This window comes from Artibeus jamaicensis, unplaced genomic scaffold, assembly GCF_021234435.1.
Source record: "Artibeus jamaicensis isolate MK-2021 breed Jamaican fruit bat unplaced genomic scaffold, CSHL_Jam_final scaffold_833, whole genome shotgun sequence".
NCBI classification, from domain to species: Eukaryota; Metazoa; Chordata; class Mammalia; order Chiroptera; family Phyllostomidae; genus Artibeus; species Artibeus jamaicensis.
This window is the reverse complement of record NW_026522056.1, coordinates 1,028,624-1,046,782: the sequence shown is the minus strand read 5'-3', so window position 1 is coordinate 1,046,782 and position 18,159 is coordinate 1,028,624. Positions and strand designations below refer to the sequence as shown.

General features: G+C 42.8%; 1 protein-coding gene and 1 non-coding gene across 8 annotated transcripts in view; both read right to left on the bottom strand.

Annotated features, from left to right (window-relative positions):
- Positions 1-18,159, bottom strand: part of ARHGEF7 (Rho guanine nucleotide exchange factor 7) — a 137,545-nt gene that overhangs the window by 74,502 nt on the left and 44,884 nt on the right. For 3 of the 7 annotated variants that reach the window (XM_037137670.2, XM_037137668.2, XM_037137667.2), the window contains exons 3-4: positions 6,457-6,541; positions 4,408-4,538 (exon numbers count right to left, since the gene is read on the bottom strand). The exons of 3 other annotated variants lie outside the window; for them this stretch is intronic. In XM_037137670.2, coding sequence (XP_036993565.1) covers positions 4,408-4,538; positions 6,457-6,541 — 216 coding nt within the window. The remainder of the gene's footprint in view (positions 1-4,407; positions 4,539-6,456; positions 6,542-18,159) is intronic. One more of the 7 variants, XM_053659945.1, reaches the window with a different exon arrangement.
- LOC119043639 (small nucleolar RNA SNORA2/SNORA34 family) lies at positions 3,289-3,425 on the bottom strand. The gene has a single exon (XR_005081462.2). It is a non-coding gene; the product is annotated as a small nucleolar RNA SNORA2/SNORA34 family (small nucleolar RNA).

Sequence of the window (18,159 nt, the reverse complement as noted above, 5' to 3'; positions counted from 1 at the left end):
CCACCTCAGCTCAACAACCAGCACTGAGGCCCTCCTCTCTGCCCACAGGTTTGGCCTGAACCTAAGCCGAGGCATGATGGTACCTCGTCAGGACCCTATAAACGAGGTAAGTTACCTTCTCCCTACACTTATGAATTCTCTACACTCAAAGCACAAGTTAGGCACACACCACTGACACCATCTCTGCTTTAGAAATAGACACTACACTAAGGAAAGAACAGGGAGACACCTAAGAGGTGGAAAGGAAGACACAGAGTATTGGCAGCCAGTCTAGGGTCATTTAAAATTTGATTCCACAAATTTCCATTCCTTCCACAGGTATTACACTGCAGGATATACAGATTTTTACAACACTGCTCTAAGGAGTGCTGATTTGAGGGCAAGATGCCCAAGACAGGCTGAAAGGAGGGTGCACTGCCGAGAGCTGTCCTCCAGTGACTTCAGACTAACATTACAACTGAGTAAAGAGTGCTCTGGTCATGTCACCAGTGTCACTGGAATCTGGGAAGGGTATACTTAATAACTATCTTATAACTCTGGAATGTTTTCCTTCCCTTTTTTAAAGTTCTCCTGAAACTATATCTTATCATCTATCTGGGCTCAACATGACACTCCACAACAGTCTAAAATATAGTGAACTGAGCAGAAGAGGCCAGTTAAAAAAGGAGTATATGCTGGTGGAATTCCATTTACATAAAATACAAAATAGGTAGAATCCATCTTTGCTATTAGAAATCAGGACGGCAGGTGCCCTGGGGAAAGGCAGACACAACAAAGGCAGGTGGTGCCAATCAAGGTGTGTCTGTAGATCTGGGTGCTTACACACAGGAAATTATCAACTTGTGAAAATTCATCAAGCTGTTTGATTAGGATACAGACACTTTTCTATTTCTAATATCAGTGAGTGATGGATAGCCTCTTTCTGATTCCTACAGTCAAAGCATCACCCATCAGTATAGATATAACTTAATCAAGTACTTTATTTTATCCAATGTTCTGAAATTCTCCTAATAATCCAGAACCAGGATATCCTGGTGAGCTACCTTCATACAAACTCTGCCTTCTCCTCCTTTCCCTAAAAGTACCTAAAATCTCATTTAAAGAAGAAAAGGTTGTCAAGGAGTGAAAGACCCAATTTCTACTCCAATGGTTAACTATTTCCCAGTCTTGTGATCTTGTGTAAATATCTTAACTTCTCTAAGCTTCAGTTTTATCATAATGCATTTCATCAAATATAGAAGTCAGAAATTCGACAAGGCCCCATGGTTTTTTATTTCACCAAATACTGGCAATTATGACATCAACTGTAAGAATGCTACTTTCAGACATGCTAATTTTTTAAAGGTTTTAGAACTGATTAAATACAGTATCTTAGAGAAGCACAACATTTCTGTTTATAGTACAGGTGAACTAAAAATATTTTTTAAACGTGTAATACATTTTACTGTCTTGCATGCCTTGGAAATACATTTTGTGAACTCAATGACCAGTGCTTGCCCTGGTCCCAAGAGGCAGTTGAGACTACAGGGAGAGAAAATGCTTTAAGAGCTCAAGTCTCACCTCTGGTAAATGAATGAGCACAGGAGCAACAACCCCACAAATAATCTCCCCATATGTTGAAGAAAATTTTGAGATTCCCAAGGCATACTTATGAAGAGTCAACAGATTAAGACTTGGGGCACAGCAGAGACATGAGAAATCCCAGAAGCATTCAATAATAGTTATTTAAGAATAAAACAAGGATGAAGTCAACTTTAAATATGAGAAACACTACAACCCAAGTCTACAGGCCGGAACTCCTCCATCTATAATTCAGTTATGGAGTTGTTCTTTCTAGGGTGTAATAGGCACATAATATAACATGGGGTCAGATAAGGAGCTTATTTTAGTGCAGGGCATTGGAAATTGGGTAAATAGAAATCACCCCAAGAAAGGAATAATCAGAAAGCAACTGGGAAGCGCCATAATAAAGTTAAAACTTCCATTTCAATGCAAACAAACACTAGAACTTCTCAAATCTGCCTTCATCACAAGGCAGGAATCTGTCTGAGAACAGACAGATGATAAGTTCACAGACACTGAAGCAACATTACATGAACAGCCCGCACCAAGGCAGTGGTTAGACAAGACATCCTTAAGTAGAGACACAAGCAATTACAACAGCATCTTGAAAATACTGAGCATTGCTTTAGAGATGGTAGTACCTCACACGATTTCAAAGTGAGGCTTTCTTTTAATGAGATCACAAAATGCTCCCGACACTACAAGTCACTTTTTTAGTTCAACTTTTTTACTATGGAAAATTTCTAACACAAAAGTAGAGAATGACAGGTATACTTCCATGTTACTATCACATGGAACATTATGCCGCTCTCGTTTCATTATAAATTATTTTTAATCCAAGAAAACTACCTCAAAGTACTATTAATAACACATACAGAAAAATCTAAAGGCAAATAATTATTCTTGCCCAGCATGGTAAGAGAAGCCTTGGCACACTCATTTCACTAGCAGGTAACTGTCTACCAACCGCAGACACAAAAGCAGGTGCGATGACTGAGGTCTTTTTATTTCTACTGTGACTTAAAAAATTTCTCTAGCTAATGAAAAATTAATCCTAAACTTAGTAACATTCTTTATCAACATTACATTTAACTTTATTTTGCTTCAAATTATATACTGATGAGTGGCATTTTGGCTAAGATCAAGTGTAGTACTTCAGATTATATATTTGCAATCTAGTTCTTATTTACTCAAAAATAAAAGAAAATGAAAATGCTATGGGTACATGGGTGAGACAGCAAAGATTTCTTCACCCAAAGTCTGCTGATTTCCCTTACACTTCATATATTTAATAAAGCCAATTTAAAATATTTTAAGTGGTTTGTGTTTTCTTCCCCGTCAGGTTAGAACCCAGCTCTTCTAACACTCTACAAAACTCCTCTGCCGTTAAACCCCACATTCCATGGGGTCACTCTGAAGGTTGAGTTGGTTCCGGTAAAGCACCTAGAACAAAGTCTGGCACAGGGAAAAATAACTCAGTGTGTGTTGTATTCCACACAAAATCAGAGAATGGGTAATGGGACTTCTCTAAAAGAAAAAAAGGTCAAACATAAACAGCAATCAGAGTTAGCTTGAGTTCAGAAGTTCAATAACATGTAAAAATTATATTCCTTCTATAGCTTTCAGTTTTTAACACGGCTTCGTGAACTAAACTGAAATTTCTTTCCCTCTACAAAATATACCTTTAACCAAAGTAATTTTATTTTACTTATTTCTTTCTTTCCCAGGTGTTTCTTTCTAATGAATTGATCGTTGTATTTCCTAGGCTCTGAAATGGCCAACAGACCACAGAAAGACATGGCTTTAGGTTCCTGCTTGAAACCAGCAGCTTCGGCAAACTGCTGGCCTTGATTCAGGGCCAATAACCAGAGTAATTTTAATTTCTTTAGGATTACCATTAGCTTACTTAACAATATTTCTTTTCTGTAACAACATTTCTTTCTGTGTTAAAGTAAATAGAAAGCTATGGGCCCCTAAAAACTAGAAGAATCGGACTCTCTTCAGACTCAGGTTACAAGATAACTTGTTTATAATGTTTAATAAATTACAGAATAATTTACTTGCTAATCAAACGCAGTGCCAATCACCCACAAGCCCCAAGGAGGGCTGGGCGTGTTTTCACAATGACAACCGGGAGCAGTCTCATCCCGCTCGGCTGACGTAGTGGCCTCTTTCCTCACTTTCTCCATTCAGTACTTTAGTTAATCTTTTCCCAGTTTCTCAGTAACGATTTCACTGTTAATTCTGAGTTCTTCACTCGGAGCCTGTATCCTGATGATCTATAAATGGATTTTTCTTCACTTTCCAGGATGTCTGTAAGTCTAAGTTCCTTACCCATCTCACTACCAGCCATTACAAGGGAGTCCCTCCTTCATATACTGCATCATTGCTCAGTAAAACACTCTAAGTCATGCCTTTATTAAAGGAAAAATTTCCCTTAGGTCTTTTCAGCTTTCAGCCATTTATTTATACAGCTAAGTACTGTTACTAATATATGTATCTTATTCCTCCAGTTCTATATATACATACCAGATGAGAAAAGACTACCCAAGTGGCCAGGGAAATATTTTAAAGCACACATCTCTCTAGATTAAACTGCTTATGCATCTTAAAATATAATGCTGAAAATACTGAAGTTTCTCAAAAGCAGTCATTAAGCAACACATCTGGACAATTCAGTGATGAACTAACACCAAACCCAAGTAAAGGAAAAATGGGATAAGGCCAAACCACTCCTCATTCTGCAACTCTGTTCCCAGAGACACGTGCATCATTCCAGATCCGCCTATACACACTCACTTCCTAACATATTCCAGTGTTAATAACCACCTCCCTCAAACTTACCAAACTTCGATACTGGCCCTGGAACAACTTTGAAGCCCGACTGTGGGAAGGCTGGGATCCCAGGGAGTCAAAGGACTTTGTCCGATGAGACGAGGGCCGGGCACACACAGAGTCACTTCCCAGTCCAATGTCTGAAAAGGTCATGAAAGGAGAAAAGAGTGAGCTGAGACGCCTGACACCATGCACCCGCGCTGCACACCAGACTCCAAACTGGGGCAGCCCCCGGGGGACGCACCGCAGACCACAACAAAGCAGGCCATTTATATGCAGTAAACAAAGCGCAGATTCTGTCTTCTACAGAAATGACTTGCACAACTCATTCCCCAATCACCTTTCCAGAAATTAACTGGAGATAACTATTACTTCTTCTCTCATATAATTTTCAATTTTGTGAAACATTCTGTAACTTGCTTTTAATACTTTCCTTTCATCTGGAAAAAATAAACCTCTCCAATTCAATTACTTAGCAGAGCACCACCCAGAACTCATTCCCAATACTTCACCACTGTCACCCACTTCTCCAGGATCACACTTCTCATAGTGAGCAGCAAGAATTATTTGGCAACAAAAGAAAAAGACTTACTTAAACCTAACAGAAAATTCCCTTGTATTTTTCAGACAGAGCCTTCTGAGGACTGTATTCTCAGAACGAAGCCCATGCTTTACTCACCTCACGAAGTTGGTGAAAGGATCAAAGTAAATAGCTATTAAAGGGCTTCATTCTCTCTCTAGAGTCTCTTCATGATTAGACACTCCACTTAGGCCAACCAGTAAGTAAATGTTTAGCAACCCACTTCTTCGAAGTGATTTGATTTTTTTTAAAAAGGAGGCCATGAATGGTTTCTAAGGAAACCACTGTTCTGAGATACATGTGCCTAGCAATTTCCTAAAACTACATGGGGAGCCTTCTGTAAAAATATCCTTAAACTGATGGTCTACAGGTCTGTTTTCCTGGCAGATGTTTGGATTGGCTTATATAGTGTCTTACAAAATCTTTGAATTAGTTGTCAACAACTAAAAGTCTGATGATATCACAGGGAAACACAAATCTCCAGTTGTTCTTGAAGGACAGGCAGCCCCTGGCCAGCCATTCCAGCAAAAAGCGCTGTGAGGGGCACCAGAGCGGTTCCTGGCACAGAGGACCTACAAACCAGGGCTGTAGCCCGACATATTCTGACTCAGTTCTTCCCAGACACAATGAGATGAGTACACCCCATCTAAAGTGCCAGGACAAAAGGGGAGAAACCATGACAAAATAAACTTAAAAGGTCTATGATCAAAAGAGACATATCAAAATCTAATTTTCCCCCAGAAATCTGAAACTAAAGTCTATAAACTGAAAAATAAAAATGACTTTAAGACAAAAGAGCCGCTAAGTCCTTCTTTTAGATGCCTGAGATAGAACTTCTCAGAGCTCATGGGACAGGCACCGGGCCTCCCTCCGAGGAATCTACACAGAACCTCTCATTGTCCTCACTTGGGTCTGGAGCCCAGAGGGGCACACTGAGTCCCTACTTCCACTCGCCCTTCTCCATGAGGTATGACTGGGGCTCAGAACACACTGAACCCAGTACCCTGAGCACGTACCTTCCTGGCCCTTAGGAAACCTGGCCCAGGTGTTTACGTTAGAGGCCAATTCACTGACTACTTCACTGTCATAATCACACCTCAAAAAGAGTCACCAGATCTGCTAAAAATGTGAGTTTTAATCAGCATAATAAAAATCCAGAGAAAGGTGCTTCTAACTCCAAGACACCCCATGAGTGCAGCCACATGAATATGACGTTTCTCCTCTGCTCTGTTTCAGGTAGTAACTGCTCTGCCCACAGAAAGGAAAACATCTGATAGCCACCTGAGAACCTAAAAAGGAAGATTCTATTCTAGCAAGAAAAGAAAAAAATCACAGCAAAAATGACAACTAAAAATTTAATGCAATAAAAGCTTATGTTTTGAATTTAATAATGTTCATTTTGTCCTGCTAAAAGAAAAGCAAAAGTTTTTGCCCTTTTGTCTTCACACCCCCTCAATTCAATTTATAAAAGGTCTTACCTGCTGTTACTTTATTTAGAGTCACTAAGGAACTGAGGACCTTGTTAAAATTCTGCCCCTGATACAAATCATTTGCATCAAATGTCTGAAAGGAAAAATTAAACAAAATTAATACAGTCTTGTGTTGAGTGCAGGACAAAGTTCTTGCAGCAACAACAGAACCACACACCAGATTTCCAGATGCAGTCCTGAAGATGCAGCACAGCCTGAAAAGGCAGGACCAGTGAGCTCAGCCTCTGGTCTGCAGGTGGGGGATCCAACAGAGCTCCCTTCACTGTACCTTAATGCTGGGCCTGAGACCAACTGCCTACCTTCCTTCATAACCTGGATTGGGGTTCCTTCCCAAATAAGGGAGACAATTCTGCCAGCACTCAGGGAATGCTGGAGTGGTTTCCCAATCCTTCTCTCCTCAGATTAAGGCAGAGGCCGCAGGACAGGCATGCTACAGACTTCCTCTCCTTGCCAGTCAATTCCAAAACTAACAGTGGCAAAAGAGAAACAGGGGCATCAGAATGGATGTGTATAAAAATGAGGGGAAGACAAAAAATGCAGAATCCAGAATCAGGACACGTATGGGGAGGAAGGGAGTCCCTGACCTCAGGGCAGAGAGCTGAGGCCAGACCAGCAAAGCCTAACCTGAGACTCCTACAATCTGGGCGCCTGACGAGGGGAAGGAGGAGTCGGTCCCAGTGGGAGCATGCAAGCATATGTGAGCATGTAAGCAGGCACACACACACAGGAGGTGAAAAGGCACAGTAGCTTGTTCAGAAGCCTTACAGCTAGTCTACCATATGTATGTACGTACACACACACACGGAAACTCGAATCATTCCCAATTACTATCTGAAGACTACATACATCTTTTTATCACCAAATACCCCCCTAAAAAAATTCAATAGTAAAATCATCCACAACCCTGCCAGAAAAATTATGAAAAAACTTCTTTCAAAGATGCAAATAACAGAAAGACACAGTATTTAGATACCCAAATATAAATCATGTGAACACACTTCAAAGTTTCTCTCAGTGCGACAGAAATGAACAAACATGACTAGACATGTAGGAATGAACTATCAGCAAAGGAGGGCTCCGACTGCCCATTGACTGCCGCCTCTTTCCCCATCTGGTCAGCTCCTCTATCTCACAGGGCCTGCCAGAACCACCCCCACCCCTTCCAGCCTCCCAACGCCCACCCCCTCCTCCTGGCTAACTCTTACTCGTCTGACTTTTTCCCAGCCTCACTGCCTTAACCAAGACTCAGTGAGGTCCCCTAACCAGGCTCCACCAGCACATTCATCACAAAGACGTGTTCGATGTGTATATGCCACCCTAGACTCTAAAATCTATGAAAGCAGTTTTACAGCATCCAACATCTAGCAAAATGGCCAAAGTAAAAACTGAAATGTTTGCTGAATAATAAATGTCCCCCTCCATCCACCCATCCACCATTCACAATGAAGAGCACCTAAGAGCCATTCCAAATCTGGTAATTATTGTTCTCTTCCTCAAAAACCCATCTTCAATTAATGATCGTCTGCCTTTAATTTCTGAAATGAGTAAAAAGTATCACGAGGCATGTTTAAACATGAACCAAAAAAAAGGGAAAGAAATCCAGAAGAAAGAAGGCCATCAAATCACTGACTCAAGAAGAGCTGAAAACACAACTCTCCTTTTCTAGAAGCTTGTGGCTCCATTTACTTTTTTTCTAAAAACTTAACAGAGCCACAAGACTTAAAAGATGTGAATATACCTAAGCATTCTGTGTCCAATTATTGATATTATCTCATATAGTTGAAGTACAAAAAATAAAGCTAATTTCATGATGCCAGACCCTTCCAGTAAAAAGAGGTAGCCCTCACAACAGTCTTAAAAATCATCTTGTAATATAGTTTAATTCATTTATTCTAATACCTATTTTTTAGTAAATTGCAAGTCAAATGAGAGCATTATCTAGGTGACATATCCACGTATATTTTCAATGGGTTTTTAAAAAAATAATTAAAAATATTAACCTCTGCAGCACTGTTTCCTTATATGTAAACATGGAACTTCCCATACTTGTAAAATTCTAGAGTAGCTGATCTGCATGTCTTCCAGCTCTAAAGTTGTAATTCTAGAGCCCAGAAAATTAAAACTGTGGTATTCCGCAAAAAGAACTATACATAAAACATCTACTAACCTTCATTGTGGTGAGGCAGCGAGTCATAAAACCCAGAAAAACAGGATGTTGAAAACTGAAGTTTCCTGTTATTCCAGAACTATATATCTTTCTTACTTGGATACCAGGAAGCGTCTGGTTGGCTAAAACTGCACACCAATGGGATTCAAAGTGACATCAGAACTTAAGTGAATTCACATATATCCCACATTTCTTAACAGGAAACTACACAATGAAACGAGACAAATGCTTGCCTCTAAGAGGAAAAAAAATGCATATTCTGAGTCAATAAAAGGTTTTGACTAAAGTGCTTCTCCAGACAAAGATAAGACTATTTCCTGAAATAGGAATCTATTCAACAAAAAGCAAATCCAGAAAAATCTTAGGGCACTGAGAAAGTTTGTACTAGGAGAACAAAAGGGAAGTCTCATTAGAACTTTTATGGAAATATCTGTGCAAAAATAAGTCAGGGCATTTAGCACCCTCAACTGTCCCCTGGATCACTCTGTGCTTAAGGAGATGAAAGCCCTGGGAGGCCGGCCCACCTCATGACCTAACAACCACTAAGAGCAGTGCACTCTCAACCCTGGCCAGAGAATGGAGCAAGCAGGAAGGAGCGAAACAGAGAGGACCCTTTTCTTCAGGTGGTGTTGGAGAGTGATTATCAGGAGGGACTGCACACTAGGACCTCCTAGAACTTTACAAAACCAAGCCACACCTCAAGTCAATTTAATTAGAATCTCTATGAAGAGACCCAGAATTGACACGTTAATGCTCTCCAGGTGATTCTGAGCAACCAAGGGTGAAAATACCCCCCTGGAGACATAAGAAAAGTGTCCTGAATCCTCTCCCTAAGCAGGCTCCCCTTCATACCAACCTCTTATAAGTACAGCAAAAAGAAAACACTCAATGCCCTACAAATCTTAGAATCTATCCAGTTGGAAGTATCAAAAACTCACCTTCACTTTGACATTTAAATGAATTAAAAATGTGGAGAATAGTCCAATATTCTCAGCAAAATAAATTATCCTACCAGTATTCCATAAAAAAACCCTCGTTATATGGAATAGACTTTAAATATTTTACTTTTAATAGAAACAAACAATAATCTATAATGAAATACAACAATTACAAACCATATAGAAACCAGGATAGAAGGGGACCAGAGTATTAAAAGTAGGACACAAAAACACACTCTAAGAACTCTCTCTGGTCTCTCGTGGGAGGAGAGAGGTAGGGCTGAAGTAATGTTACAAGGCATGTGGGAGGAATGAAGCCAGATAACCCTTCCGAACTTGAAGACTGCCCCCTGCTGGTTATTTTCTGAATAACAAAATAACTACCAAAAAGCTTCCTCAATTACCTAGGTGCTCCAGAACACTTTAACTACCATCCAGAGAAGGAGCCACAAGTCTCCACGTGTGCTGCACACACCAAAAACACACACCACTCCTGCAGCACACGCACACAATGCATGCACAACACATACATTTGCTTTTGTAGCACAGCAAACACTGCACAGTTTCTGCAGTGCACACCACAGCATGCACTGCACACTATACACGCACACTGCTTCTGCAGCACACTCCACACACTGCACATGCAGCACCTGCTCGTGTAGCACAGCAAACACTGCTCACATAGCACATGCGCACTCCTGTGGCACACACCATACTGCACAGCATATGCACACTCTGGTGTCAACCTCCACTAATGTACATCAGCAAGATTCCAGTTTATGCTCCAACAGGAGATGGCCTCACTCCACACAGAAGTGCTACCGTTCCCACCCAGAGTTCCCACCCAAGCTGCTGCTCCTGACACAGACCCGGCCCCCACACTCAACTTTCAGTCTCAACAGCGTGGACTCTTTCGCCACCCCAAGGCTCATGAAGGGAAATACAAAAAGACACCAGCATTAAAGAAGACAGCCCCACCAGCCAGCACCCTGGGTCTGGCTCAACACTGTGGCTGTGGTAAGTTGTGCCTGCTGCCTAACACCAAAACAGCTGCCCCATTTGGGAACGCTTCTGTAGAACTGTCACTCCCTGCCTGGCACTGAATTATCCAAAGCCTTTTCCACTAACTCAGAGCACAAATCATGGTCAACCTCCCCTGAGCCCATACTTAAACACAGCAGGAATAATGCAAAATCACAAAATCCATCAACAAAGGTGGGGGTATCAGGCAAAGGTTGTGGCTCTCGTTACCAACCCCCAAAAAGCAGGAAATGAACTATTTTTAAGGAAAAAGTTCTACAATCCAGGTCGACGGAAGTGTATTCCACAAATACAATTATAGGCAGAGATATGACAAAAGAAACATGCAAGTACAGACATGGCAGAATCACTCCAAAACCCACAACTTCCTTCATCAGGAAAAAGTACCAAATACCAAAAGATTCTAGCCAAGAATGTATCATTCTCCTTGAATCGATCAAAGCAGGGCACTGCTCTAATCTCCTAAAAGCACCAGCATTAACACACTTCCTCAGAGGCATGGCTAACTCCCCGTGCATGCGGGAGGCACAGAAGTCCCCATGGTCCCTGCCTCCAAAACCAAACTTAGTAGCCAAAAAATGTCTTTGAAACAAAAAGAAGAAGCTTTTAGGTGTGGCCTCTTTTTCCTCCAGTTTCTCTCACAAGCGTATACATCCTATCCCTCTACTAGAGGAAAACCCAGTACCATATAATCCAGAGGGTTACAATTATCTACATAAACAAAAACAAGCCGATACCTGTGCTATCACTAACCCAGCTGATACAAACCTAATAATGAAGACTCCAGGCTGGTTTTTTCCAACATGGGCTAGTCCTGGATAATATCTTACACAGGCACAATTTGGAGAAACTTGGAGGAATATTAAAAGGACCACAAGAGGGCTCTGAATGTAACAAAAAGCAGTCTAGCTACCTACCTCTATGAAAACCAATACTTGGGAAGCAGGTTTATTTTCAGGTGCCAGCCATCTAGAGGATGGGGGACTCACGTCACAAAGCCCATCTCCCCCTCAGTAGAGGCAGAGGAGTTTATGAGGAGGGAGAGGGGAACGGAACAAAGAGACAGAGGGAGTGAGTTGAGAGGCTCTCTACGTGCACACGAGCACAGTGCATTCCGATAAGGCAGGTGGCGGTGTGGTGTGTGTCGTTCTGGTGTAACATCACCCTGGCTCCATGGTCAAAGGTCAGCAAATCTCCAGGAGCTGGGATGCCTGAGGGTCGGCGTCTGTATCTTCTGACTTAGTTCCTAGGATTCTTATACAAACATGCTGCTCATCTACAAGCTACATATTAGTCAAAGTCAGCGCTTCCAAAAACAATGTCAAGAGAACAGTGGAATGGGCTATACTTTCCCACCATTACAATTTTCCACTGTTACATGAACACAGGAACAGTGCAGAGAAGACAAAAAGTCGAGACTAAAAGGATAATGAGCCAACTGGTCGTGGCAGTCACTGCAGGACAACCTGGACTCACCAACCACACTGAGTCACTTTGAGAGAATGAGAACCCTATCAGAAAACAGCCCAAGGCGCTGGCATAAACCAGGGCCACCCCAGACAAACCAGGCTCTACGGCCTCCAGAAACCTATGATTTCCCAATCTAAGCCCAAAAGAAGGGCGGGAAGGGATGACAAGTGAGCACAAGTTTTCCGAGGCCAACCTCCCTCTCAGCACCGGCCCCTGTGGACGGGTCACTGCACGCCCTGGGCACCATTTTCCTCACCTGGTAAAGGAACAGCGGACCACAACTAGCTGGCCTTTCCGAGGCCCCTCTGACACAATGTGTACTTTTTAAAGAATTACCACGGACTTGAGCAAGGGAGAACCAGGGTCAAGAGACCTGGGAGAAGGAAAAACGTAAGGTGTAGGAAATTCAGAAGATGGCTTTCCTGACATGCTTTTGTACAGAGCGATGCAGAAAAAAAACAGAATGAGGAAAAATGAGTTACAACTGCACACAAGGTAAGGTATTATTCCTGTTACAGAGCGGCATCCCCTACAACTGGTTCCAGACAAGAAGAGTCCAGGCTCAGGGGGACTGGGAGAGGGACAAAAGAAACTGCTGCTGGGCCTGCAGAGACGAGGAGGACACGGGGTTTGTGTCGGCACTCTCCCAGAAAGGACACTTCTGAAGGCCTGACAGGACCCTCTCCCCACCTAGCAGCAGGCAGGAGAGATGCTTACCACAGCTGTGGCCTGCCTCGGAACAGACTGGGGGCTGCTGAGCGCCCCAGTTCACTGGCAGTGTGCCAGGTGCCACAACTCAAAGAGGAAAGAAAACACTTGCCGTAAGACGTCAGAAAGGGCTTCTGAAAGAAGTTAACAACTGTGTGTGGCCTTAGCATGTGTGCAGCTACAGACAAGAGTCAGAAAGAGAAGTCGCACCATCCGTGTCAGAAGTACACCATCTGCCCTGAGAGGCTCTCGCCCCTGCCCGGTGCTCCTCCCTAAACTGTCCAGCAGTGGCCCAGAGGGATTAGCTCCTCTGAGCACCTGCACCCTGTCCCCTACTCCACCGTAAACATGTCAGTGACACGTCTCTGAAAGGGCTAAAACCATCCAACATTTGGCAATCTGGCTCAGCCTTAATTTTTGCTAGTCCTCTAATAATATCCTATTTCAACATACTCCTTATTTATATGGTCATATCTAATATCAAGTAGGGTTCCTAACCACAGACCTAAAATAAGGATGGCTCACCTACACATAAGCAAAATGAGGTGGTGTCACACACATTAACCAGCTGTCACCGGTGCCCATCTGGCAGGGCGATGCTAGCTGGGTGACGCACTATGTGCTTTTGTGAGAACTCCCACACAGGTGAATGTTTAGCCAGGTAGAACATAACTTGGATTTAGCAGAAATTTGTTGAAAAATACAGATTTCAAAGACACAAGTTATGAGAGCTGATGCTGATCCGATCTAGAATGTTTGCATTCATCACACTACTTTCAGCCTCCTCTGTCTCTAACTCAAGGCACTGCAGCTCCCTGGGTCACTGCTTTCTTCCATTCACACCCCGCCCCCCGGAAGAGAGTTGTGCACCTTCACCAACTGCCGCGCTTCCCCATGGGCTCCAGCCCAGGAGATGTGAGTGCACATGACATGCACCAGCTATGAGCAGGATGAAGCACACAGGCTCCATGCAAAAGCTGTTGGAGCCTTTGAGTGTGCCTACCAATCTCTCTGTTCTTTTCCTTTAAATGACCAGCCCACCATAGTCTACGAGAGAGAAGTCATCAGTGCCACCCAGGGAAGGGGGCCACAGCCCTACCTATAGCAGGGAGGAATACCCAAAAATGTTAGGACAGTGCTTGAAAACCACCTGCATGCCTACCTATTATAGGAGTTCTACCTCCCCATGCCATGCTTACCACCCCTTCTAATTGGATAAATCAGATTATCAAATCCATTCTGCAGAGTGCCAATACACCTGGCCAAGAAGTGGACCAGGGCTCCCTAAGATAACTGGAAGACCCCCAAATCACTGAGTTTGCCTCAACTTGGTTTCACCTGTATCTTAATGGGACCTGAAAGGCTCCCCATTATCACTGAGTTTGCCTCGCTTTGGCTTCCAAATTCACAGATGGTATTAGAAGCTAAAAGTATCTTCCCCATAAAAATAGGAAACATAAAACTTTACATCACAAAATATTGTGTTATACACCGTATAATGAATATCTTGTTAGCCAGAAATCTTTCGACTGCAAGTGAAACCCAACTCAAATTGGCTTAAACAAACAAAAAATTATTGGTGCAGGTAACAAGTCAAGAATGGCAACAGCCACAATACAAATAAGGAAAGCTTAGGGCCATCTCTTCACCCTGCTTTCCTCAGTGTGGGCTGCAGCTTCAGGAATGTTCTTCTTTGTAAGGCAGCACCACTGCCGGTAGCCCCAGCCAGCCAGCAAGTCCACAGCCTCAGAAGCACCTGGCTGTACCTGCCTGACTCCAACTGCACAACCACTGAGGCAAAGCATCGAGTAAAGCTGTGCGAGGTGATAACGTGCAGACTCTGAGCAAACCAGCACGCATGCATGACTCACGGTGCAAGAGGGTAAGGCAGCCCCTACAGCACCAGGGCCAACCAGATGCAGACCAATGGGATCAATACACCATAATAACGGGCATTATCACAACTGCTTTCTCACACACCCTCCGAGTCTCATCAATAATCACAGCAACCCAGACATCACCAACCAAAACAGACCCTGACCCACCTGGCCATACTGATAATGAATGCAAAAGTACATGACTCCCACCTAAATGATGTCTCTGGCTGGTAACACCCATAGGTATACCCAAAAAGAAAATACCAAGGAATGTGGAGAGCAAAAAGTCTTCTCTCCACCATCTCTGTCCTGGTGGAAAGACCTCTACAACAAAAGGCCAACTAAGCGCTGGCTCAATCATGCAGCTAATATTCCACATGGCAAGAACCAGGTCAGCTCTCACAACGCGTTTATGAGGAAGCTATTCTTGACAAAAGAAATTGTTACTTTTGGCACAGTTCTAGAGTGTCGTTCGTTAAGTTTAAAAATATAATTTTGTCCTATCACATTCTCAAATGGAATTTGTGATTTTTAGATCAAGATGAGTAAAAATGAATCTTAAATAAGTTGTGCTATTTAAGTTTAATGCACATGGTCCCTATTGTTGGGATATGTGAAAAACAGAGATCCAGCAGTGAATTTTTCCCTTCTTGGCTTCTGTAGATTTTGTACTTAATTCCGCCTACTTCCACACTCCAGGGATAAAATTAAAGTTTCATGATGGATTCTATCAATACATACAGCACTTGCACCCAACATGCCTCCAATTTCTTTCAGTTTAAAGTGAGAATTAGCCTAGCTGGTATGGCTCAGTGGATTGGGTGCTGGCCTGCAAACCAAAGGGTCACAGGTTCAATTCCCAGTCAGGTCACATGCCTGAGTTGCAAGCCAGATCCCCAGTAGGGGGCATGCAAGATGCAACCGCAGACTGATGTTTCTCTCCCTCTCTTTCTCCTTTTCTTCCCTTCTCTCTAAACATAAATAAAATCTTTTTAAAAATATTTTTAAATGAGAATTAAATCATATTCCATTTATGGATTCTACTATATCAATACCCAAGACACAAGAGCGGGACCATCTACAAAACAAATAGCAGCCCAATATTTAAGGTGCATTTTCCAAGAAGTGCTGGGGGAGGGGAGAAGACAAAGTTCTGAGAGGAGAGCCAAGGTAGCTGAGCAATGAAAGCACTGAAGTCTGGGTCACAAACAGAAATCACCAGAGGCTGAAGCACACGCAGCAGCAAAGAGCGCCCGCCAAGACCCAGGCCCCAGGGTGCCACGCTGGAGACTCCATGCCAATCTTACTTCACAAACAGGTGTGGAGAGGAGAGGAAGACTGGCTAAGGGCTTCAGGAAGGGGACACAACATGGCAGTGGGTCCTCTAGATTTTCTTTTCTCTTCAAATGCCCCAGACTGGGTGTTAGAGAATACTGCAGCCAAGGCACACCAAAGCGTGCAGACAGAAACAGCCCCGAGAATAGGCTGTCCTCTCTGACCAGGGCACCAGGAAAAAGGCAGCCCAACAGACTAGAAACTTACAGACAGTACCACCAGGGGAAATGTGGCCCACCTTACCCACTGTGACAAAGTGTCCCTCCCTCCGGCCTGCCCACCACGCCCTGTGGAGTTCCTCATCTTTCACACAGGAGTAAAATTGTGTGAAATACAATTAGAAATACAGGTTTCTGGTATATCATTTAAATTTACTGAAGTAACTACTGAAAAATTAAAAATCACCAAGCAGAGCCATCAGTAAAAACTGGTATAGAAGGGGTTGGGAGGAACTTGGGAAGCAGGGCAAGTCTACTTAATCCTTCCTCTTCATGGAGATCTAAATGAAGGAGTCACAGGTGGACACAGGAAGTGAATCAGAAGACTTTAGAGGGCCTATAACTGTTAGCTATTACAAGGATAACATGAGAAAGTACAAGTACTTTATAAACTACTAAATACTGTGCCCATATAACTTTTACCACACGACACAAAAAGGTCAAGGGAAGTTTGAGTGATCAGAAAAGACAGAGCAGTAGACGGTGCTTGACATGAGGCTTGAGGGTAGATGCCGTGAAAACATCCTGATGTGCAGACACTTTGAGAGAGAAAGAAAAACATAAGCTTAAGATCAAATATTTTCATTCAGAACATCTTTGTTTAAAAAAAAAAAAAAAAGGACCCAATACTTTTAAATGCTTCTCTGTGTGACCTCTAGTTCCCAGTACACGTGCACTGTGTACTTACTTCAAAAGAAGCACCACTCAGTGATGCCACATGACGGCGGGCCCCAGACCGCTTTACCATTTATTGGTCTATTGGTCTACCTGTTAGGGCTGTATTTGAGTACCTAGTGCTGAGCCTAATCTCTATTAACTTTAAAAAATATATATGCTTTCTAAAATTTTTGGCACCTGTCTAGGCCGAGCATTCTCCTTCCATGCCTAGTATAGTCTCCAACACACTAACACTGCCCCCAAAGTACGAGGTTCTCACATACCCTAAACAGTGAGGCCCCAAAATGCCAAAACTCAGATTCCCCATCAACTTCTATCTAGGATGATTCATCAAACCCAGTACATTTTGTTGGTTCAACTCAACAAATCAACTTGAGAAGCCTGAAAGCCAACCAGGAAGAAGTGGCAGGCTTGCCCCCTGCCCTCAGGTGTTTTGTCCATAGTTTTTTCAAGCCTGGTCATCTGAAAGGTCTCTTTCTGTCCCTAAATCCCAACCCCATGTAACTGTCCCTCTCGCAGGCTTAGAAGAGTTGCCTGTATCCCAGTTATGTGCATTCATTTTATTTGCTACACAATGCTGTTTAACACTTCCAGGAGAGACAGCCTGTGCATCTGTACATTCCCTCAGGGCAGGGCAGGGCAGGGCAGGGCAGGAGCGTCCTCATAAATCGAGGTCTAACGTCGCCCCTAGAAACACCTCCCTATTCTCCATGAGAATGAAACACAAACTTGCTCTTCTGTATCACATTCTTCAGAACACAATAAATGCTCTGGTGGGGGGGGCAGGTTCTCATCCCATGTGGATGATGCAGGACCTTCCTAAGAACATTCCCAGTCATATTTGAAATTACCTTCTCCTCTTCCACAGGCCAGTTCTTAACTACAATTCAGACAAGTTGCTGAAAACCAGGAAGGAGCTAAGTTTTCAGGTCTTGTCTTGGCAAAGAGATCTCAAATTTGAAGTTGGGACAACATGAAACTTCTTACTACATACACACACTTCCAATCCCCTAAACTGCCTTGTCCTAATTCTTCAAACACCTGCAATTAACTGATGTTCTTTAAACTCCTGACCATGATCCATAATTTAAAAAAAATGCATTTTACACTATAACCAGGACATACACACAAAATCCAGTTGCTGTGCAATTTGAATTTTAATGAATTCACCAACAACAGATAAACAGCAAATGCAACAAGGATAGAATTCACTCAAGCTTTTAATAAAGTTGCTAATGGTCCATTAGCTTTATTTTCTT